We start from the raw sequence: 24,090 nt of genomic DNA, 5'->3' as shown, positions 1-24,090 counted from the left end.
AGGAATGCCCAGTAAACTTCTGGGACACTGTTCTTTCCAGTGGGACAAATGAGCCTTTAGCTGCTGTACAGAAGGTAGAATGGGTTCAGCTGGATGTCCTTGTGCCCTCATATGCCAAACCAACTCTGGGAAAGCCAACAGTGTCTGCTTGGGCTTTGGTGAAGGATGCAGTCCATATTCCTTCAAACAGAGAAACAAACTGGTTTGGGGTGAGCACTTGAGCCACTGCACATGACAGAGCCACGGCAGAGCACAGAGCATTTCATTGGCCATGCCATGTATTGGCAATCAGGCTATCACAGGACTGTCTGCAGAAGCAGCTCCAGCAGTAAAACCAGTAGATACCTAAAGTTCCTTCTGTCGGAACAGAGACAGAAAGACCTTGCAGGTTATGCTGAGAGGTCTGAGATGTAAGTTTAGTTGCTTGGATTTTAAGACAGAGGTACCTCTGCACAAGGCCAAAGGCACAACCTACAGCTCTTGAGGAAACCTTATACCGTTTTTTGAAATATAAATGAAGATTAATCCTCTCCAGGGCTAGGCAAGATAGATGAATGAAGGTTTTGAGGATTGCAGTAACTCCCACACAATGTACCTAATTTTCTCTTTGAATATCTACCTCAATCATTCTGAATCATGTGCAATCACTTATACTTTCTGCTGTGTGTATATATATAAATATATATACGAACTCAAGTTTTAGGGTATAAACCAGTGTTTAGCTTTATATGGACAAGTAAAGTTTCCTAATATTAAGCTACCCATTATAACAAACAGGGTTTTTAGGTGGAAAAATTTATAATGATACGCTATGGTGATTCCGGTGTTCCTCTTCTTTAAGATTTATTATCATAACCCAAGTAATGCTTTCCTGCCTACAGAGAACTTTGCAAACCTTACATTCATTTTCATTCATACTATTAGGTTAAAAGTATTTGAAACTCCCATTCCACCCTGCTTTCACAAATGAAAAAGAAAAACACCCACCTGATTTCCACCTGGAAAATAATTTTTAAAAGTCTCATTTTCTTCCTTTGACTGTTTTCCTTGACAAAGAACAATATTCAGAGTATGGTTGTGTCCATAGTATGTTCTGTTTAAACAACTTCCCTTTCTCAGGGAAAGTGAAAATGGATACAAAGGTACTGAGGGGCTGAGCTCACTTTCAGACACAGTGTTTAAGTTCCCTGTCAATTTGTTTCTTACAGCTTCTGGCTCTACATTACTTCCTCACCCTCTGGTGGATATTTTCTCCCGTCTGCTGTATTTTACTGAGATACTACATTTCTTTTGTTGTCTTTGTCTCCTTTCCAGTGCCTCACTCTCTGAGATCATGTAGTGAAATCCCTTGTTCTACTGGCCCAAAGCTTCCCACTAACAATTATAGTGCTGCCCCGGGGGTCTGGCAAGGGCAGACACTGCTGCCAAGTGGGACAAGCCCAGTTGGAGACACTCGAGTCATTCCAGGCCTCCAGCCAAGAGGCCAAGGAGTTGCTTTGTAGTCAAGTTGACATAGCCACTGGTGTCGGGAGCAGCAGAGCTGTTGGCCAGGTTTCACAACTGAAGGTGCCATTGTTGTAGCAGGAATCGGGAAGCAGAGGCTGAAAATGGGACTCAGTCACCCAAGTCTTATGTCATGGCAGACCCAAGTCACCTCAATGCACACCCACTTTCCCTGATCAGGATATCCTCTTCATTATACATGCGTGCTAAGATTTGGAGTCTGAGAGAATCGTTCAAAGCCTTTAAAGTTGTTGTAGATTTATGGGAAGCTTTTTATTCCCACAGCCACATGAAGTAGGAAAACCTAATATCCACCATCACAAAGTAAACTGTTATGTTGTTCAGAATATCAGGTACAACTTTTCCACACGTCACACTGTACCTGTGCAGCTGTACTTGAGCACAATCAGGGAAAGGAAGGCATCTGATTACCCTGCAATTTAAATCATTGTGCCTGTCACTATTGTCCCAGGGAGAATAGCACCGTCTCACAAGCAGGGCAAAAACTTCACTTTGAACTTCCTGAGTTGACAAGGGCTTAAATCAGAACTGTAACTTTCCTTTGATGTCATTTATTGTGGTGTAATACCCCTCTTTATTTATTTTTTTTTACAATCATGTAAAATATATAAAGAAACATAATCTGTTAGGGAGGTGTATGAGAATTTACTGAATAGAGCTTAATGGTTCCTTTACACAGCTTTAAAGCAGGGAAGCTATAGCAACAGTCTGAACTGAACTAGGAACTTCAAATGTTATATAAATTTATTTGTCATAGTCAAAGGTTTATTGCTGTAGGTATTTACCTTCCACACTCTTTAACTAGGTTGTGTATTTCTCAGACTTCTATGGTAAAAAAACATGTTGTACAAGGAATTTAGAAGAGCCTAAAAGCAAGGATGAATAAGCCATATCTGCTTTTGGAAATATCTTATAATGTGGAGTAACTTTACTGATATTAACACAGCTACACTAGTACTGAACACTTGAAGCTAAAATATGGTTATGATAGAGTTCATTCCTCCCCCACCCCAGACTTATCTGGAATAATTCAGTGAAGCTGATGATAGAATTTTCCTTAATTTCCATCCATAGAAATCAAAGAGGACTCTGACCCTAAACTAAGTAGGGTTTTCCATCTCACCTTTAAAGTGTTAGCTACCTAATACCTTCTTGCTGTATATTGTAGATAAGCAGCTGAACAGTATTTAGCAAGTGCATATAGTGTCACAGGTGGTGTGCTGCTGTAAATCAGAATAGCTCCACTTAAATCAGCACAATCTGTTCTGGCTCATACTGGCTGTGGGTCTCGCCCATGTGCTCACAGCATTTTGCAAAGGTATGTGTCCACTGACCTCAAACATTTCATGTTCTTTAGGCAGGCAATTTTTAAAAACTGTAGCACACCATAGTAGTAGACCACAAAGACATTTTTTAAAAAATCATGATGCATCAAACCAGACGAGGCAAAGCACAGTTCTACTGAAAGTGTAGTGTGTTTAAATTTGGATAGATTCAACTCTAAGTGAGAAAATTTTGAATTATTTAATAATCTATAAAGATAAGATTTAAATTATATAAAGTCAGACTTTGAACAGACGTGCTCCATCTGAAACACAGAATATCAGAGTTTAAGAAAGGCTCTATTTTTGTTCATTTTTCATGTTACATGAATTTGCAATATTTGCCCATTTTTATTCTTACAGACATTGAGTTATTAACACACTTTCATGGTTTTTCCATATTTATTTTACTAAAATAAACAAAGGACAACAGCATTAAGAACAATATCAAAACATACATTGTAATTTTAATGATTTATGCCAGGTATTTGCTTAGTACTCCACCACTGTGACAGTGGAAAGTAGTCTGTGGATACATATAATGAATGTATGTTCATGTTTATACATGTGTGGGAGGAAGAATATGTATACACCAGAAACTGTGTGTGTTTTTATTAAGAAAGGTCAGACTGGAAAGAATTAAGAAAGACCCCTGGTAACATCCATCTCTACTTCTTTCAATTTCCTGTTGGATTACCTTAACTATCTCTATGTTTTCTCATCCATCTCAGTTGGAAAGATAACTTAAGTTATCAGCAGTAAGCCAAGGACAAAGTAAGATTCTATATGCTTTTCTCTGAGTACTCTTTTTAGTACACTGATGTTATCTGTTATGCAAATAAACAACAAAATTGGAAGACCAATGTCATTTCAGTACTGTGTATATGCATAGTATTTAATCTATGGAAGTTTGTTGCTTTTCCCTGTGGTGGCCTAAGGCATGTCTCAATTGGACATGCATTCTCCTGGCAGAGATGGTGTTATGAGTTTGAGAGTATCTGATTAAATCAGCAAGCAAGTTACAGAGGTGGCTGATGCCAGTCAATGAGATTTCTGTGGAGGCGGTAGCTGCAGTGGTGTTTTCCTCAGGCCCTGGTCCACTTGGAGAGGTACAACTGAGTGCTGTACCAAAAATGTCATCAGATATGCATAGAAAAGTTTCCATCATTTTTAACACAAACTTTACTGGAAATGGTTATTTTATTTAAATGTTCTTATTTTTCTCCTATCTGAAATCCATTATTTGTAATTGTGTCAGTATGCTGATTCACAGGTATTGACATATTTCTTTTCATTGTTAGACCTGATTGAAATACAAATATTAAATAAACAGCAAATGTTGACATCTTGACTTTCAGATTAGACATTTCCATTCTAATATCATTAGGCATTAATAATGACATTTTTGTTGACAGATAAAAAAATATTTGTACTAGGGAGTGTTAATGTTACTATTAAGTTTTTAATTACTGAGAACTAGAATTATTCATTATGGATAAATTACTTAGGCAGAAAAAGTAAAGTACAAGTCTTGCAAAGCTTACATTCTAGGGGCTGTCAATAACTGCATTAAAGTTTAGCGTACGTATTCATCTTTGTAAAACTGGCCCTTAAGCACAGACAAGGGGGTAAGGCAATATTCTTATCATTGTTGGAAATGTTATATCAATGATTTGTTTTTCATCAACTCCTTCCATCTGGCCCATCTCTCTTCTAATTGTTGCTTAATTGAATGCAAGCAAACAGTTGGTCCATTTTTCTTCATTATTTCATTCTGACACATTTCTATAAATGGGTTTTGTCTTACAAACATGGCAATAGCATAAATTACAAAGGCGGAGCGTGTCTGAAACAGAATTAGGAAATTTTTTTATGTAATCTTTTCTTCAGAGGTGAATGCTTCATTAAATGGCAACCAAAGATATATAAATGATAACCAAATCAGGCTATTTATTAAATGCTTAGCCATAAACAAGCTTATAAGCAGCATGAAATGATCACACTTTTAAGATCTGTTCATTCAACCATACATCCCTAACACAGAAGAGCTCCCATTAGTCATAATCACTGAATTAACTGTGTGGATACATTTCCCCCCCTCTTTTCTTTGCAGAGAGAATGTGCTAATTTCATCAAGGTGCTTAAGACTTACAACCAAACCCACTTGTACGCCTGCGGAACAGGGGCTTTTCATCCAGTCTGCACCTATATTGAAGTTGGAAGCCATCCTGAGGTAAACTATCTTAAAACAATGTTTTTCTTTTTTCCATTTTTTAATCTTTATTGGTATTTAGCCACTGTGTCTTCCTGCCAAAATGCACTCTCACTGGTTTCTGTGGTTGGGTGAGTGTATCTGGTAGGACCTGCTCCTGAATCGCGTGCTGACGTGCTGACTGATAAATCATAGCCAAATCTGTACTTTTCTCCTCTACACAGCACCTTTTCCCCCAGAGGCTTAAATAAATACAAATAAGCCCATGCTGCCTGGTTCATGAAGTCAAAAGAACTCTCTTTTTTGGTCAGGACAGATATCAGCTCTGAGAGGGTTAGTTCAGCCTGTGTGGATTTTTTGGGGCCAACTCTGTCCTTTTGTCTCCTACTAGTCAGTACAGTCTGACACCGCAGCAACTTTCTCCCAGCTGGGAATTAAAATAGTGTCACACGTTCATAAATCCTACTTCTCAGATTTGTCCTAACACACTGCCAGTTTTTCATATGTGACCTCAGTTTTGTTTCCTTACTTTTTAGTGAAAAATAAATCACTTTTCCCTTTTCTTTTCCCCCATGTTTTTAAATCTGTAGCTTGGTCATTTTTGCTGTTTTGCAGAAAGCTTGCAGTAGCTCTCGTACTGTTCCATCAGTGATGGTCATCATTAAATAGATAAGCATGGTCTCTCCTGGTGAAAAATAGTATCACCCACAGAAAGCAGTGGGACTGTGCTGGTTTTCCTGACTGACGGTTTGACTAGAATGTCTCTGTGCTCCATTTTAATCCATTTTCGTTCCAGAAAAGTCAATCTTTTATTTTCCTGTTAAGATGCATAGGTAAGGTAAATTAGTCCACTTTCCTTTGTTTTCAATCTGGCTTACATGAGTATTGCTCCATTGACTGTTTCAGTTTAGCAACCAGACTCTTGATGTGTTTTCAGCTGTCACTTACTTAATTTATGGGTATGTTTTCCTGGTGAGTCCATAGTTGTGTTGCTTGTGTTTTGTGATCATCGAAGAGCAGCTCTTTCAAGTTACCTTACGGTTTTGCAATTCTAGTTTGCAGATTTCCCTGGAAATAATTACATTGTTGAATGAATGAGGACTGTTATTTAAAAATCAGAATTTCTTCTTGTAGAAAAATTAACAGATCTTTTGAGTGTTGACTTTACAGTCTGGGAACCATTTTCCCTATAAAAATGCTGTTTGATATTTGAAACATAAGTCTTTAAAATGTTCTAAACGTAAGGTTTTGAAGGGATAAAGGAGCTGCAAAGTAGAAGAGATTTTTTTCATATTTTTTAATACTTTATTCCAGAATGCATTCTTGGCAATTAGTGGCTGTCTCTTGACCACACACAGTATGTCATTGCTTACTGCATTAAACAGATTCTCTGCTTCCTGAGATCCATTTGGGAATTGGGAGACATATTAATTAACTCTAGTTCCGTAAGATGTGTGTCAATCAATTCCTGGCTATCTGCCAAGTGAATCTATCTGCAGAGAGATAGCTGGTATGAGGTCATTTACTTCTACATTTGTCTGGTTTATGACTGTACCATAAAACTAACACACACTTTATCAGAATTTATAGAAAGGATGATCAGAGATGAGAGGCCAAATCTAACCTTGGTTTAACATTCTGGATTTTCAAAGTCGTGAGTCAATGCTGAGTTCAGCCCTGGAGCTGAAAGAGGATGTTTGTTTTTAGCTTCTTTTTAGCCATTCCTAGCTATCAACAAAATCTAAATCGCTGGGGTTTTTTGTCATGTATGCAGCAAGTTTGTTAGTCCTCATGTGCTTGAATCATTCTCATGACCCTTGCTTTCATCTTTGCACACCAGGGAAGTCAGGAGTTTGTTTATCTGAGCTGCCTGGAACACTGTTAGTTTTTGATTTCCTTTTCATGCTTAAGCTATGAGTGAATTCACCGTCACCTCCCCTTTCAGTGGCCCAAGTTTCTGTATCCTCTGAACAGTCATGGAGGAGGAGTCACTGTCTTCTTAGGCCAGGTGGGAGAAGAAAGTGGGGCAGGCAGGAGGCAGCAGCACCCAACTCTTCTCAGGCTTTGACAGATCTGACAGTCAGCCTGGACCCTTGCAAATCTGAAAAACAGACAAAAAAGTTAATTTGTTAGGTTTGCTATGAAAAATAATCTGGCCTGTGTCTGTCTCTCAGCTAGAGCCTGCTCCTCCCTTTCCCATCCCACCTAGCCAGGCATTTCACATGTGCATCTCCTCCAGAGCTGGGGAAGAGGAGGGGACTTGATTGACGGTAGTTGTTAGAGACACCATTAATGAGGAGGGGGTACAATATTAACCCCCACACCCCTGCACACTGCGTCTGTGAGAGCCAGATGGTTTATGTTGTCATGTCAGCCAGCAGCACTGGACGTGTCAAGGGGCCATTGCTTCTGTATCATGCATAGTTTATATCTCCCTAGCATACTAAAAAAGAGAAGTGCAAGTGGTTGATTTTGAGTTAAAATTTGACATCCAAAATGTTTCCTGAAGATTCATTTTCTGCCACAATACTTGTGGAAAATTAATTCACTTCACCATCTGCTTATTTATTTTTCAAGCACTTTGAGAGGTAAATGTGAACTGATTAGGTTGAACAGTCAGGGAGTGCACCTACTGTCTGATAAGATTGCTTGTTTATGTGAGCTCTGAATATAACCCACCTGCCTGAGTCTGGCGAAGGAAAGGAAATCAGTGTGTGCCAAACTGAAGAGGATGGAGAAGTGAAATTTAAACAAAAAGAGTGGCAAGTGAAAGAGAAGACACTGGAAGCAATTGGAGCAGGCTGCAGGAAGCTGGAATATGGTACAAGTTTTATGATTGGGGAAAGGAAATAAAGTACTTTGTGTGACAGTCATAAAGTAATGAGAATATGAATTGTTATATCTGTTGAATATCTCTTTGTTGTGAAGCAGCATATCACAGCCCCATTCCATACTTGAAGAAAACCACTTCTAGTGATGAAACTAGGCAGGTATAATTGAGTTTGATGAAGTACAGTATCAGAAATAATAATAAAAATGTAAAAGGATATGAACAGCATGCTGTGCATCTGATTAAAAATGATCTGCACAAATGTATACAACCTAATATGTTGTGAATTACACTGCAGTCTGAGGAGTAAAGCAGACTAATCTTCGCTTAAATCCATTCCAGATGTGTAAGTGAATAACCACAGTATTTAGACAGAAGAATAAAGTTAATGTTCGAATAGACTTTAGGCACGTAAGCCATGAGTAAGCAGGAAAGAACATATTTAGAGAGAACACAGCATGTGTATATGCAGAAAATACCTGAGGAGAGCCTAATTTAAAGCTTGAGATCATCCACTGAAGAGGCTGTATTTGTACTTTCACTGAAAGGGGTAAACTGGCTCATTTGCAGATGTCTGCACTGTACATGCCTGAGTTTAGGTGAGGTGACCTAACACAGACACCTTCACCAACTTCAGGGATCTGGGATTAGGCAACATGTGGCATTCTCTCCACATAACGGAATATAATACAAGGAACCAATTACAGACAAAACAAGAAAGTAATTAGTAAAGCTATGTTCTGCTCCCACTGACTTCTGAGGAAACAGGATTGCATGCGTAGGAATGTTGTACTTAACGGTTACAAAATTACACAAGTCAAATCTGTGCTAGAAAGGAACAAATCCAACTGCAGGGAGACACAGAGGTGCATTAAACCCACTAGAAAATCACAACAGGATGCAGAATGCACCTGCCTGTGCATGCCTGATCAGTAGAAAGGAGCCCTGCTCCCTTTCCCCAGGTCTCCCTTTGGGGCAGTTTGTGTGAACCAGCAGGGAACAGTCCTGTTTAGGAAAGAACAGGATTTTTCATTTACTTAACCCTTACATACAGGTGGGGGTACAGAGAATGCCCTATAGAACCTTTTTTTTTTTAGTGCTTAAACAGGCATTGCAAGATCTGTATGAAATTGTTTGCCAGATCATCAGCTTTCCTTCAGAAGAGGTAAATCAATAGATGCTGTCTGAAGAACTAACCCAGCTTCTTTTATTGTCTCCTAATTCCAAATTTCTTGTCATTGTCTACCAGATTAAAACTCATTTTTAACTGGATGAACTTACAAGATCTGGGATCACTTTACTTGCAGGTTATTTCTCATTCTTAATCAATAAAGAAGCTCTAAATTTAGTTCAGATTTATGATGTACATAAAACATTAAGTTATTGCATATGAAGTTATATACCGCTACCACCTGTAACGTATTTGCTTTTTCCGGACTCTGTGTATCTTAAAAATCTTTGGTTCAACTCATAAAATTTTGCTGAATTATACCTTTTTATCCCTTCTGTACTTCACATTAGAAGAGGTCTTTAGTGTATTTTCTAAGTAATGGACATCCTGTTTTGATACATTTATACATCTGTCTTTTTTGTCTGTCTGCATATATAATATACATGTATGTAGTGATGGAAGAGCAGTTTTTTTCCTAAGAGGATGACTTTGAAGGAACACATTACTTGAAAGACTAATGCTACTGCTAGTAGAAACATGTTGTGTTTCATTATCTAATATAAAATTCAGGGTGAATCATTGACTTCAGTAGTAGCAGATGTGGCATAAACTGGCATAGACAGTAGACCTATGTCAATTTACATCAGTTAAGATTCTGACCTATGGTTTTTAAGTAAAACATTTGAGCGAATCATTTTTTAAGTTAAAAACCACCTCCAGCTAATTTGCTTTCCATCTAATTAATGATACATTTATATGGCATTTATATGCTTACTAATATATAGAGAAAATATGAAGGAAAAAGATACTGTTAAAGGATGATCCTCATTTGTGATATAAGAGTTATTCATTACATTCTATCACTATAATCACAGAGAAATGTCAGTAAAGGAAGATGTAGTTTACAGACTTTAACAGCCTATTTTATTTCAAAAATGCTTTAACCTTTCAAACCAGTAGATACTGAAGAGCCAGATCTCTAGCTTTTGTACAGTATAAGTACCTTTTAGAGTACTTTGTTCAATTGCCTGGGTAGTTTTGCATGGAAAAAAAAAATATGTCTTAGATATTTAAAGGCTAATGTACTTCACCTTGTTTCATAAAAGAAGGATAAAGTTTTCTGCTATATTGGGAAAACTCAGGTACCAGACTTTTTTGCCATACTGATGTTCTTATCTGTGGAGGGTGGCAGGTAACAGGATAGTCAGTGTTAGGCATACGTCTGTCCAGGCATCTCACAGAGTCAGTGGCCAAAATCACAAAATAAAGGGGCTTGATTCCTCTGGAGGCTGCTAGGTCTGCAAACCATCACTTCTGCTGCTTCACTTGACATTGGTTTCCAGTCCCTTAGGCTACCCTGTGCAAAAACTTTTTGCATAAAGTCAGGCTTTTCACACATGTACAATTTACCTCCACTTGTTAAAAAGAATAAATATTGGAATAGCTATAACCTTCCCAGCATTTTGAAAGTATATAATTTTATATACAGTTATATGTTGCTATATATAGCATATAATTCTTTTTCCAAGCCATAATTCACTGTGTCATTGATTGGGAAGGGATATGCTATGGACACTTTCCAGTGACCCAAAGACAGTATTTACAAGAGAGGTACACGGAGGGAACAGAGAACATGACAGACCTTTCTCATAAAACAACCCAAGCGAGCCAGTTGTTCTGGTAAGATCTGACAAACCTTCCTGTAAGGAAACCAGGGTGTGTTGTTGGAAACTCTGCACATTTTTAAGCACAGTCATGCAGATGCATGTATTTCTTAGAGGCATAGTGCTATGTCCCAAACGATACCTCCTGCTATGTGGCATTTTCCTGTGATAAGGTTACAGAAGTAGAAGATCACTATAAAGAGGTAACTTGATTCCCATTTAAAAGACTTTTTGAAAAACTCCATGGTTCATGGTTAAATGCTATTATTTATGAAGGCCTGTCTTTGAATACACTGCAGATCTCCTTTGACTTTAGCTGTATTTTTAACACTGGGTTTGCTAAAAGAGAAGTTAAGCCAGGAGAACTCAGAATTTTCAAAACTTCATCCTGTCATGACCAAGCAAAATATAATTCCAATAAAAATTTATTTCCAGAGTAGATCCCTTAAAGTAGGAATATTAGGCTTTATGTGATAATTTAGCTGTGGTAATAGTTTAATTTATGAGGTAAACTTCTATCAGCTGAATAGGACACATGGCAGCAATGGTTGACATCTTTCCTACCCTTCATTGTTGGGAAAGACTATACACAGCTGCTATGGGTAATTCATCCTCAGCAAAGTGAAACACTGAAGTGAAAAAATTTTGAAGAATTTTTTTTCCACATATCTTATTTTAACAAGATAAGAATAGACTTCCTAAACAAATTATAATGCATACTAAACTTTTGATGTAAACCATATAGGTAAAAGTATAATAATTTAAATTTGCAACTAGTGTTCATTATCCTGACATATTCAATTAAGAAGGATATGCCTTTATGATAGCTGAATATTTCACCACTAGCTGATCTATTTGATCTTCCATTTACCAATCTTAAAATTCAGGTGCAGTACAAGTATTATTTGGGAGAGAGAAAGTATTTAGCAAAGGGGTCATGCTTTAATCATTGTCAGGAAATGTGAACATTGTAGGTTTTCAGCTGTCATTTAATGTATTCAGTCCTGCCCTTGCATATTTCATAATTACACCTAAGCAATTTGGAATCTATTTATGTCTGAAGTGACAGAAAGTCAGTAATTATGTCTGAGGTTCACTCTGAGATTTAGAAGTTGTACATTTGCATGCAGGAAATGAAATAAAGTTTTAAATTATAACAAGTTAAAACAGCACGGTTGGCTACTTTAATTCTTCACCTTTATTCCTCAGTCTACAGACTTAAGTGGTTTAGGCAAAATGGAAGCACGGTTCTTTAGAAAGTAGTACAGAGGAGAGGTATAAGATAATGATGAGAAGCAGAACAAAGACATGGAATTTACAACTGCAAGGGCCATTTGTTACACAGCAGAAACCACTAATGAAACCCCAGTTATTATTCAAGTCTGATCAGTTCAACTATTCAGCAACTAATTTTTTTTAGGACTTGATAAATATATCCAAATTGCTATAGCAGACCTCCCAGTTTATTCTTAAATTAAAAAAAAAATCAACTCCAGAACCATATTACTTTAATATTACTTTATGCATATGTTTTAAAGAAAATGTAAAGGAAAGTCACTCTGCAGGTGATGTTCTAGCACTCTATAGTTGTTTTGAATTAAAAACTTCCCTGAGATGAGAGAGAACTGGTAAGAACTGGTCTGATCATCAGAGACGTGCAATGACACAAAATGAACCTTGATAGTAGCAAGATATTGCAGTGATATTCTTCACTGTTGAAAAAAAACTCACAGAAGGTAACTGTTAATACATTAATTTTTTTATTTTTTCAGTGCAAAAAGAGTCCAATTGTGAACGGTAGCATCAAATTTGAACCCCCTGCCTCCTAATGAGAGGAATCTATGCACTAGCACACTTCCACTGAGCTAACTGAGGAGACCATTGTTCCCTCACCGTACATGGCTTTCGCCTTCTGTGGTAGGAAATGCTGGGTGATTACAGTGGAGAACTGTATACAGTATGTCACAGCTGAATGACTATCATGAATAAGAAACTAAAACCGGTCGACATATTCATTAGGTTCAAAGAAATGAGTCTCAGAACTGTGGGAAAACTTTTACTTATGCTTCTAGAGGGGAGGCAAAAAAAGAGCAAGATAAAAAGAGACCTCCATGGAAGTAAATTTGCAGAGTGGAGAGTGCACATGCGCACATGCAAAACCCCTGAGTGGATTTTCACTTATACGAAATGCAATGTCTTACTTTTTGAGTCCATGCCTTAAACCATGGGTATCTTTGAATATGCTGATATATCGAGTGATTAAACTGAAAGACACTTTTAGGATCTGGATCTAAATTATTTTTTTCTTTAATATAAGGTGATTTTTCCTAGTACCAGTTGTCTTCAGTGGATTTCTCTATGACTTATACTGGTGTAACTAAGACTGAGGTTCACTCTTCATTTATATAATCACAGAAATACATTAATATCTAGCATTGTTAGAGTGATGACTCAGAGTTTTGTGACTGCTTTAAGAAAAGTAATTTTAATGATGACTACCAGTGGATCTGAAAGTACACCCACGGTTTGCATTTGGATGTTCATTGTTTCTTTATCAATTAAAGGATGTTATGGTGAATTATTTATTTTCAACTGGCACTTGACTACCTTACTTTACTATGAGGTGATACAGTTGTTCTAATTAATTTCCTAATTCAACTTGGTCTAGCAGAAGGTGTCCCTGCCCATGGCAGGGGTGTTGGAACTAGATAATCTTTAAGGTACCTTCCAACCCAAACCATTCTATGATTCATTACAGACTTAGATTGTACGTTTAATAGAGATGGTGGTCATATTAAGATGTTGATCCATTTTTCTGAATGGGAAAATTATGTACATTCATCAACAGAGCCAATAATGTTTGGAGTAGCACAGAAGTTCAGCATTTGCTTGTTATTAGAGTAACAATTGAAAACATTAACCCAACTTCACAGTCATGCAACGTATGCAGAATTTGATCCACACACCTCCTGAAACAAAAGACAAGTATGGCTGAATCCTTTGATCTCTAGACCAACATAGGGGAGAAAATAAAACAAAACAAAACAAAACAAACCACAAGAAAACCCCCAACAAAATATGTTGGGGGGAAAAAAAGCCCACCATATGTTGGGAAACCAATGTAATGAAAACAGTGGAAAGCCAACTGATGGTATGGACTGACTTAATTGAGGAAATTACTTATAAATAGAATTATTTCTTGATTTAGAGTTGCGGGAGAAAGCAAAACTGAAAGAAGGAATTACAGAGCACAGATTTGGATAGATCAGCATCAAAGCAACTTTATTCACTGTGGTGTGGGATCCATGTCACAAAGCTCCGGTTGATTGGTTCTGACCTCATGAAGAAATACCACATTTCAAGTGTGATTTTGCAGCTGAAGGAAGTGACTGTATTGTGTTTGTAGCTTATTACTAACATCTTGTCTAATAGTCTTTAAACAACCAAGGTCACAACGCAGCAGGTTTTAGCTCTGGGTGATGCTCCACATACAGGCTACAGGGCTGTGAAATACATAACAGCAAACTAACCAGCTATGCTAAATATTCAGACATGAGGACCTAACCAAGAGCCTGTTGATATTAACTAGCTTCACTGCTCTTTGTCTAAAATTTTATGAGAGCTGCTGTGTTGCGAAGTGCCTTTCAAGCCTGACTTTTAACGGCCACAGGGTATATTTAACTCTTGGAAGTTACATGTGAATCTGAAAACACTGCCTATTTCCATGCTTTCAGACCAACCTAATATTTATAGTTTCTGCATGTTCACATTGTGTGTTCTTAATGGTACATCAGTACAGTGACTGGCCTGTGGTTAGTGCCAGGAAGGGGCCCAGGGAGTTTCTGTGCAGCCATGGTGCAGGCTGGTCAGCAATGACAGAGACGCTCATGCCTGAGCTTCTCCTCAAAACCTCCTCCTTATGTTGCTTCTGGCTGTAAGAGACTCACTCATTCAGCATTCCCAGAAACAGGGCATTTCCCCAGCAGAAAGATGAGAACAGTCATGAATTTAAAAGCAATCTTTTAAACAGATTCAGGAAAGAAAAAAGGCACTGTCCACAATGGGCTGCCTTCTCGGTGTGCTTTCAAGCTCTTTATACATCTTTTTCTTTCATCAGCAGCTGCATTTGGCATGACAAAACTGGCTTCTCCACATTGATTAAATCTTATTTCTCCTTTGATAAAAAGCAGAGCAACTGCAGGTGAAGCTACTATTTCTGTGAGTAAACAGCAGTCTATGGATATTTCCAGTGGTTGCCTGGTGGAACAGGAAATATTTGTTCTTCTGTTGCTATCTTGACCATCCCCATTTTTATGTATAGTCTCATATTTATGTGAAAATGCTTTCATAATACTTTCCAGATGCCTCCTTGCCTTTACAAAGTTTTGAAACTGAGTTTCTTCTATGGCCTGTATTATACAAAAAGTGTCTCACATTTGTTACTAAGTACATTCAAATCCTAAAGTTCTACTATTCCATAGTTCAGTAAGAAAATAATGATAAATACTGATGCTTTGATTAGTAATTAGTAGTTTACTTCTTAAGGAGAGAATTAACTGAACCATGCAAGAAAGCAAATAAGAATTAATCCCTTATATGCCGTACACACAGAGAAGGTGACTGCAAGAGCAAGGATCTCTGCAAAACAAGAGCAGATACAGTTTAAGCATTGTGTCACTTTCTAACATTGCTAAATACCTTTGCAAAGGATAAAGGAAATGGCTTTTTTTATCAGTATGTTACCCTTCATCTTTTTGTATCACATTTTGCTGGCATAAGATTACAGATCAATTAACAATCAGGTATTTCAAGATCTTAAAAGTCTGACAGGAGAAAGTATACTTCATCCTTCTTTAAACAGCTTTTATGTGAAATGCTTTTATGTGAATAAGAGACCCAGTGCAGCAATATATGCTTGATTCCTGCAGTAGTGCCTGTCAGGGGGAAGAAAATCCAGTTTTAGGAATGGGTCATGGATTAGAGAAAGATTGTATTTTGTGCAGGCAAGGAACACGGGACTGCATAAAAGCAATGCCTAGGCATAAATAATTATCTCCCTTATACATTAGTACACATATCTTCTGCCATGAAGAGTTAATCAATTTACTGCTAAAAGACTCTGGGAGATAAGAATAGTACTGAAACAGGCAGTGTTTTAAATATTTGTGCTTGTCCCATATGCCTACTGCTTGTGTGATGCTGGAAATCAAAGTGATCACAGCAACTCTTTCTGTCTGCAAAATGTAAGAGTAAAACCACTTGAAGTCAGTTGGGGAAAAAAAATTTACTCTTCCACTCATTCTCAGTTGTAGCTTACATAGTTTGTAACAACTTGCTTTCTGTTTGTGGCACTCAGTAAGTCTGTTTGAAAATGTGCTGGCTCCTCTTTTAGCTCCTGAGCTGAAAACATACAGAATCTCCTCCTTAAACCATCCCTGTGAGGGAAACATACTGTGCCCTTCTGTTCCTTCCTTCACCTCTCCCTCTTCTCTGTAAGGCAAATAATTTAGTGACTCTGACCTGACTCAGATGAAACACATGCCTCTGACTTGTTCATGCCTCTCTGGAATTTGAGTAAATTAGTTATTTCCTAAGTAACTCATTTCATTGGAAAAGAGTGAGTAACTTTCCACCATTACTTGGGAACTGAAGGAAAGACTAGTTAATACCTGTTTTTTTCTTTCTCTTCAGCTTCTCTATTATTTGCTGTAGACAGTTCACATATGGTTATTTTTATTTATTCCCAGAAGTAGACTTTGTTTTTAAAAATGTGTTTTTTCTTTAGCTCAGTAAGTCAGAAAAGAATGTGAGAAATGTACTGGATAAAACACCAGTCACCACTGGAAAACTCAGATAAAAAGAGGTATTGCGCAGGATGAATAAAGGTATCGTGATGAATTCATGCCTATTAGAATTGGCAGTGACTTGGTATGTCATCTAATCTATTCTAATTTGTGTACATACGCAGTCATCTACAAGTCTGGACTGTCTTCTCACCTGTAGTGATATAAATCACAACTAGTCATTCTTCCAGTGCGGCATTAATTTGCATTTTAATTCTTTCTTCTACAAATATTTCACAGATACTCATAATTATAGACATTGTCCAGCCCTGAGGAACTCTCTTCCTATTTAGTGTATGTATCACACAATCCCAGAAGAGCTGTCATATGACTTCTCCCTTGTATGATAGCATATATTTTAGTTAAGAAATGCTACCTGATTTATGAAAATCTATTCCTGTGAGTTGCAAAAAATTGAGATTCCTTTGAGTTGCAACATGGTCACACTCAGGGAGATATGTTAATAAACGTTTATGAGTACATAATCAGATGAGAACACAATACTCTCCATTAACGAAATATGATCCGTAATGAATCTTACATAGGAGTGCTAATAACTACCTTTAGGTTAAAGTGCTCAGATGTCACAGTATAACAATATCTGTCTTAGATGTGTATCATTACAGCAGAGTAATTAAAGGTTACTTAGCTGTTAAATAGTTACCTTAGAGGAATCCTTCAATAATGTGGCTTCAAACATGCCTTCACAACGAAATTAATTAAGCAAATTAAAAATCAGCCTTGTAGTAATCTGTTTTATGTTCAGAATTTCTGACATACAAATCTATAATATTATTATATTATTATATTATTATACATGTACATATGCAGAAAGCTGAGGATACGTCCAGTTGTTTTTAAACCTAAAGCAATCTTGGTTGTTTATATGTAAACTACTGTTTTACAGTGACAAAATTGCTAAGGAGAAATGGAATATCAAAATTACCATGGTCACTTTCTTTGTGGTGCATGAGTGCAAAGCTCAGGTAGCACCGCTCAGGAAGAGAGACGTATTACAATTAACTCAATCCTTTTCACACCTCTGCACTACGTGGAGTTAAAAGCCTGGTAACAAGTGACTAGAGGTTTACTAACAGCTCAGCCTGAGTCATCAGAAGGATGCTGTCAGGGATTACTAGCCTGCTGCCTTTTTCTCTATTTAGTATAAACCACACCAGGAAAGTTGAGCAAGCACTTGATCTGGATATAAACATTTCTCATCTTCTCCGTTCAAGTGGGAGTATGACATTGGCAACACCAGTGACAGAGCGGAGCACTACAGAAATGAGAGAAATTTATTTTTTCTCCATAATTTCCATGCTGGACTTGACTTAAAAAATAATATCCTAGCATTATGCAAACTGGAAGTGACAAATACACAGTATGTTCTGCTTTTTTCTTTGTTTAAAGAGAAACAGTCCACTAGATAAATAGATCATTCATCTGAGACCTTTTCATATGTAAGCAAGAAAGTGTGAAGTTCAGATCTCTGCTGTCCTCCTGAAACATTGGCCTTGCTCCAGGCAATGACATTATTCGCATATCTTAAGTTTACCCTTATTAAAATGTTTTGCCTGGTCATGTCTTTTGACAAAACAGAAAAAAAAAATAAAAAATCTGTTTCATGCAGAAAACTTTACTCACAGTACAGCTAGGAAAGTAATGGTAGAAGAAAAGGAAAGATTAAGAACTCTTTATAGAAATCTGCCTTTTTCATGCTATGATGTGTATTTTTGTGCCAGTGAGTTAACTAGCAGTGGTGGCACCATCTTAACCAGGGTATGCAAAGCTGCTACACATTTCAGTTGAGGGTGACACCAGTGTTAATGGATTCTTCTCCAGTTCCCAGGCTTCTGCTAAGGCCGAGTGGTTGGTTTGGCCTTAATTGGTTCTACTCTTTACAGTTCAGATTTCTTGAAAGACAAAGCTTCAGTCACTGTCATATGAAAGTGATCCTGTGTCCCTGGGCCAAAAATATCTTCAGACAGACTAAATAACAGTGGTCCACTGAATAATCTTTAGATGCCCTTCAGAGACCCTCTACACACATAAGGGCCAAGCCTACACAAAGTTATAACATATAAGCATTAAAAAAAAAAATCTTTATACCAATATTCTCAAAGAATTGGTCAGCTTTCTGTGCTGCAGCTTCCCAGTGAATACAGATTTTTACTTCTTGGACACAATAGAATTATATATACGGATTGCTTCAGCCTGATTCCAGACCTGGAAACAGCTTTTGAAAGGATATTAGACAAAAGCAGGCTTAAGAGGGGAAGATTCTCTTCCAATGACTTCTTTTGCCCCGAGGTATGATACGTTGTTTTTCAAATTATGAACCAGTAAATGTGTAATCAGAAAACAAATGGCAATGATTATTTTTTCAAAGCAATAACTCTCTAATAATTTCATCCTATACTTCCAGGTTGTTTGAAGTGTGGAACCAACATGAAACCTGAAAGCATTTTGTTATTTGTATAAATCAACATTACTCTCTATAGCTAGCATTTATTTACAAGCTTGCAAAGGGTTTCATAAGGGATATGAGTGCACCTACAATACAAATCATGTTTCAAATAGTAGAAAACTGCAAAGCAGTAGTGCTGGTTTTTCTCTTTACTTGATCCAAGTTCCATTTTCTGTTTGGCTGAGCATGAGTGGTCATGAAGGTGGTAAATCAACAATAGTCACCGTGGCATATTCAATTTAATTACAGCTGGTTGAGTTGTTTAATTTCATTTACTTTTTCTGAATAACGATTTATTTTATTCTGTTTCAACAAACCTTTCTGTTTATGCACTTCATCATTTTTTGTAATACGAAATAGGGATCTGGTTTCATTATTCATGTGTGGGAGTAACGAAAGAGTAAGTCTTCGTCAGCCTACTGTTGCTAAACCTAGGGTCTTTTCCTGGAATACTTACTGAAGAACAAATCCCTTGAAGTCAGTAGAGTTTAGTCTAGTTCATGAATTTTGTTTCCTAAATAAAAAACTCTGAAACTCATACTGAATTCAGGACATGGAAAGACTGGGCATCGTTTGACATGGAATAAGGCCTCAAAGATACTTCCAACAGGCATAATGTAATAACAAATTATTCAGACACAAGTACAAGATTTATGTCTTCTCTTAAAGATTGGTGGGGATAAATAGAACAGTAATGGGGGAAGTTGACTTTGTTTAACCTCAGTAAGAAAGAGAGACCAAAAAAAAGAAAGTTTGGACAAGGCAGAGGGGAATTTTGGTTGTGGAAGAGCTCTCTGCATGGCTTAAGCCTTGTCTATAAGCAAACTTCTGAGTGTCTCACTGAAATAGTGCAAATCCCTGCACAAGCATTCTTATTTTAGTTAAATTAGTATTTCAAGTATGGTTTTAGCTGCTTGAAAGTAACTGAAAGCAACTTGAAAGTAACTGTTCTTAAACTGAGCTCTCTGTGTCAACATGGTCTGCATGTGTTTACTGGATTCTCATTACATTCAAACATGGTGATACACAGCTGCAGATCAGTGCTTGCACTGAAAAGGCTGCTTAGCCTTTCAAAGGATTTTGCAGGAAAAGAAGCTGGAACACAAGCCCTTTCTGCTTGTAGGTTTATGAATTTGGCTTTTATTTCTTTGTGTAAATGCATTTTCATGCAGACACTGAAAAGCCATGACCCACTGTAAAAAGGATTACCTTGAAGGGAGATGGTAAGAATACAGTGTAAAAGATGGTTAATGCAGAAATGCTAAATCTTTCTGGACAAAGATTATAGCACAATAAATTTTTTAACTCAAGGTACTTTCCTGACATTATAAAAACAGTCACATATCAGAACCACAAAATAAAAGTCTTTAAGAGAGAGCTAAAAGAAAATATAGGAACATGTCTGTTATTTTTTTGTAGAAGGATGATATAGAATACCTTAAAAATGTGGTTTATTTTAGCTGACATTGCAGCAAGTAGTTTAGATAACACTTAATGACTTAGATATTATTTTTACAGTCAGTATATTTCATGGGGTATTAAAGATAATAAATAAGGAAGTACTTTAAAACAGGTAATAGAAGGCAGAAAGAAAAGCTGGACATGTCAGGCTTTTTGTGAGTATCTGAAATCTTACTTATATGAAACAATGACTTACTCTGATGAGTCACATTAGCCATCTGAGTAAGAGGATTCTAAGTAATCCTAATCCAAAATCATTCTTTTGGTGGAGAAAAAGAAATAAAAAGAACAACAGGATGGTTTATTCCAGATATACCTACAACATCTTTATTTGTTTGTCTGGGTAGTAAGCAGAATGGTCAGAAACAAATCCAAACTTAACCCTTCTAAATCTTCCCAAAAAGATCAAAGTAATATCCTTTGGGGTTAACTGGGATTTAAGTTACTGCATGAGTTAAACCAGAGCAAAAATGGATTGCATCTTTTTTCATTGGTGGCTTTCTAGTTTTCACTGGTCTTGAGTCAGGAAAGCACCATATTTGCAATAGCTTTTTTGGGTTTAAGAACACATGATTACATATTGTGCCTTAACAGAGATCATATTTTAAAACAGACTTAAGTGTTCTTCTTAAGTTTGGACTTAAGACATCTGAAAAACAATTTTAGTCTACTCCTGAAATTTAACTACCTGAATTTGAATTTTCATATTTACATACCTCATTGGTTGAATGTAAACTAGACCTCAAAGGCATCATACTGATGAGTGCTTATCTGGCTTAGTAACTTTCAGCTCATTTTCAGTGGGATGCTTAAAAACCATTAGAAGTAATTGGCTAAGTTTCTTGGAGGAAAATAAAGATGGAAGTATGTATTAAACCAGTAAAACCAAACTTTTGAAGAAAACATATCTCCTCAATCTTTCCTCAATTGAATGCTGCAACTCAAAATATATGTTGAAACTGTTCGTCATAATAATAAGACATAATATCTAATGGACTTCAGTCCTTTCTAGTGCTTCTAAGAATTTCTAAGAAATGCTAATTTCAAATGAGTTTACATTGTTTCAAAATTCTTAATCTTGGTCAATTAAAAATTTTATGTACTACAGGTCAAACTCATTATTGACAAGACTGGTGTCTATTAACTATATCGTACTATAAGTAGGTTTTTATTCTCATTTTTCAAAATTATGTTCCAGAAAAATGACTTTCTTGGATCTCCTACCTGAAATAAATAAAAATAAGGGTATTTCTTTCAGTAGTCAAATAGCCACAATGAGTGGTTCAAGCTTCCCTACCAGTTTTTTTCTCTTTTGAGACTACTACTTCTAAGTCACTTGGAGTCCTCCAGACTGACAAGACTGAAGTAAAATTTGAAAAAGAGGGTGTGAGAAACTGCAATAAAATTCTGTCAAAGACTTCCTAAAGAGCTGAAGCAATGTTGTAGTAGAAGCAAGTATATTAATCAGAGAAATAAAGGCTGGATAGGAAGGTTAGTGCCAGCTGTAAGGAGGATTTTAAATGTACCTGCCATCTGATAAGAGGTGAGTTGAGGAGAGCTATAAAAACAAGCATGAATAAATACCACTATCATTACATAAATGAATGAATGAAACTTAATGCTAAATTTAGTTACAATAGCTGTATTTTCAAATAACTTTCATGGAAAAGAGATTGCAGTATTTTTTCAGAATATTTCAATTTCAATGAACAATTGGAGGCAAAGGAAAATAATATCGGAGCTGTGGTTTTTTTTTTTAAAGTTGTTTTTAAAGCCACTGTGATTAGTGGCTACTTTTTATTTTCTGTAGAGATAGAATTAGGCTTTATGTGCCAATCTGTCAAATTTGAGCATTAATTACCTGTGCATTTCAGTGCACACTAAGGTGCTTTTATGAAAAGCAGTCTTATAACCCCATTCAGAAGGAACTTAAGCAAATTATTTAATTGGTTTCAAGGAGTCTACTCATATATGAAAAGTAAAGCCATATTTGAAGTCTTTCTGCATTTAGATGGTTCAAAAGGCCAAACTGCTTTCCAACCTCAGCTCTCCATAGGCAGTACCATAGACACGATACTCTGAAGGTAAAAGGGAGAGAGATCTGGAGTTTCTTGTAATGCCAGGCTACACTGAGTCATGAAGTGGAGAAAAAACAACTGTAAGAAAGATGAGTAGATGTCAACACAGAAATATGTTAGAGAATCCGAGAGTTTCAGTATTTTACTCTTTCCTGGTATTAGATAATTTACTCCCACCAGATTTAACTACAGCTTAATTTCAGAGGGTAGAAGTTATTTTATCTGATTTAAATCACGTGAATCATAGTCCGTTGGTATAGTTATCCAGCCTTATCCTTCGTCAATGGAGAAAATGACACATCTTCAGAAGTGGTGTTTATCTTCCACACCTATCATAATATATGAGATGTTTATGACTGTGAAATAAAAATAATAAAATAAAATGAGTCAGTCACTCAGAAGCAATACATTTTAGAAAGGTTCCTGGATATTGATTTACATTTCTTTGAACTAGAAAGAATAAAATTATACAAACTGAATCCAAGAAGGGAACTCAGGAAGCAGTATGAAATTTCAGATACAATTTAATTGTGGAAGAGTTGAGGCAAATTATTATCCAGCTAAAAACAGTCCACGCCAGCCTTCAAAAAAACACATGAACTTAGGTACTACTGTTAAACTTAGATTTGAATGTTTATACTCTTGAAATGTAACAGTGCAAATATGTAAGCCTCTTAGAAGCATCTAATGTTCTTCCGTAGACATTGTCATGTAAGACAGTAGATCAAATCCCCATGCTGGAAATTATATAAATGGTTAAAAAATAATATGATGGCAAGGTAGAGATGGTAGAAAGGTAAGAGTGCAGCAGAAAGAATAAAGCACCTGGACATTGTAAGATAGAGTATGTCTGGCCTATTTTACATCCTGTTATTTTCACTTCATTTTCTGTTTGCAGCTTGCACTTACTAATTTTCTACCAGGAATCTTCTATTGCTCTTTAGCTGCTCTATGTAGGGAAGTAGCCTAATCATGGTACAGTTTGTAGTAAATGGGTTTTTAACTTCTTATATTAGTTAAGAAGATTAACAGTGCAGAATTTAAAACCTGAGTCCAAAATTTAATGAATTGACTTAAAATGAATGACACGTAAGATAGAAAGAGGCTTCTGAATTCCAAGAGACAAAATCCAGACAGCAGGGAAATAAGGTTAAACCATAATATCGGAAGCCATTTCATATAAAGAAGAGGAAATCTGTGACATATGGTATCAAGTGAGGCACTTGAAGTTGAGTCTAAAAATGTTTAAAAAGACAGCTGTAAGTTTGCATGATTAAAAAGGGAAAGGAAGGATATTACAATACATCAAGAAACAAGGAAGAGTTATGAAACCAGAGGTGGACTTGTTGGATGTTTGTTTACTTTTCTTATCCAGTGGTTTCTAATGTTTTTATTCAATTTATCTTCAAATTCAACCTCCACCTCTATCTTCCGTTTTGTTTCTCACAGTGACATCAGTGCTGGCTATTAACACAAAAACTGGGTGGATCTTTGAACCTTGAAACCAAACCAAAGAAC

The 24,090-nt window shown here is 36.6% G+C and overlaps 1 protein-coding gene across 1 annotated transcript in view; it reads left to right on the top strand.

The window, feature by feature from the left end:
• Positions 1 to 24,090, top strand: part of SEMA3A (sema domain, immunoglobulin domain (Ig), short basic domain, secreted, (semaphorin) 3A) — a 167,004-nt gene that overhangs the window by 64,450 nt on the left and 78,464 nt on the right. The window contains exon 4 of the mRNA XM_010179551.1: positions 4,960 to 5,079. Coding sequence (XP_010177853.1) covers positions 4,960 to 5,079 — 120 coding nt within the window. The remainder of the gene's footprint in view (positions 1 to 4,959; positions 5,080 to 24,090) is intronic.

The sequence above is a fragment of the Mesitornis unicolor genome, unplaced genomic scaffold, assembly GCF_000695765.1.
Source record: "Mesitornis unicolor isolate BGI_N332 unplaced genomic scaffold, ASM69576v1 scaffold14002, whole genome shotgun sequence".
Classification (NCBI taxonomy): domain Eukaryota; kingdom Metazoa; phylum Chordata; class Aves; order Mesitornithiformes; family Mesitornithidae; genus Mesitornis; species Mesitornis unicolor.
This window is presented reverse-complemented; position numbering and strand designations above follow the sequence as displayed.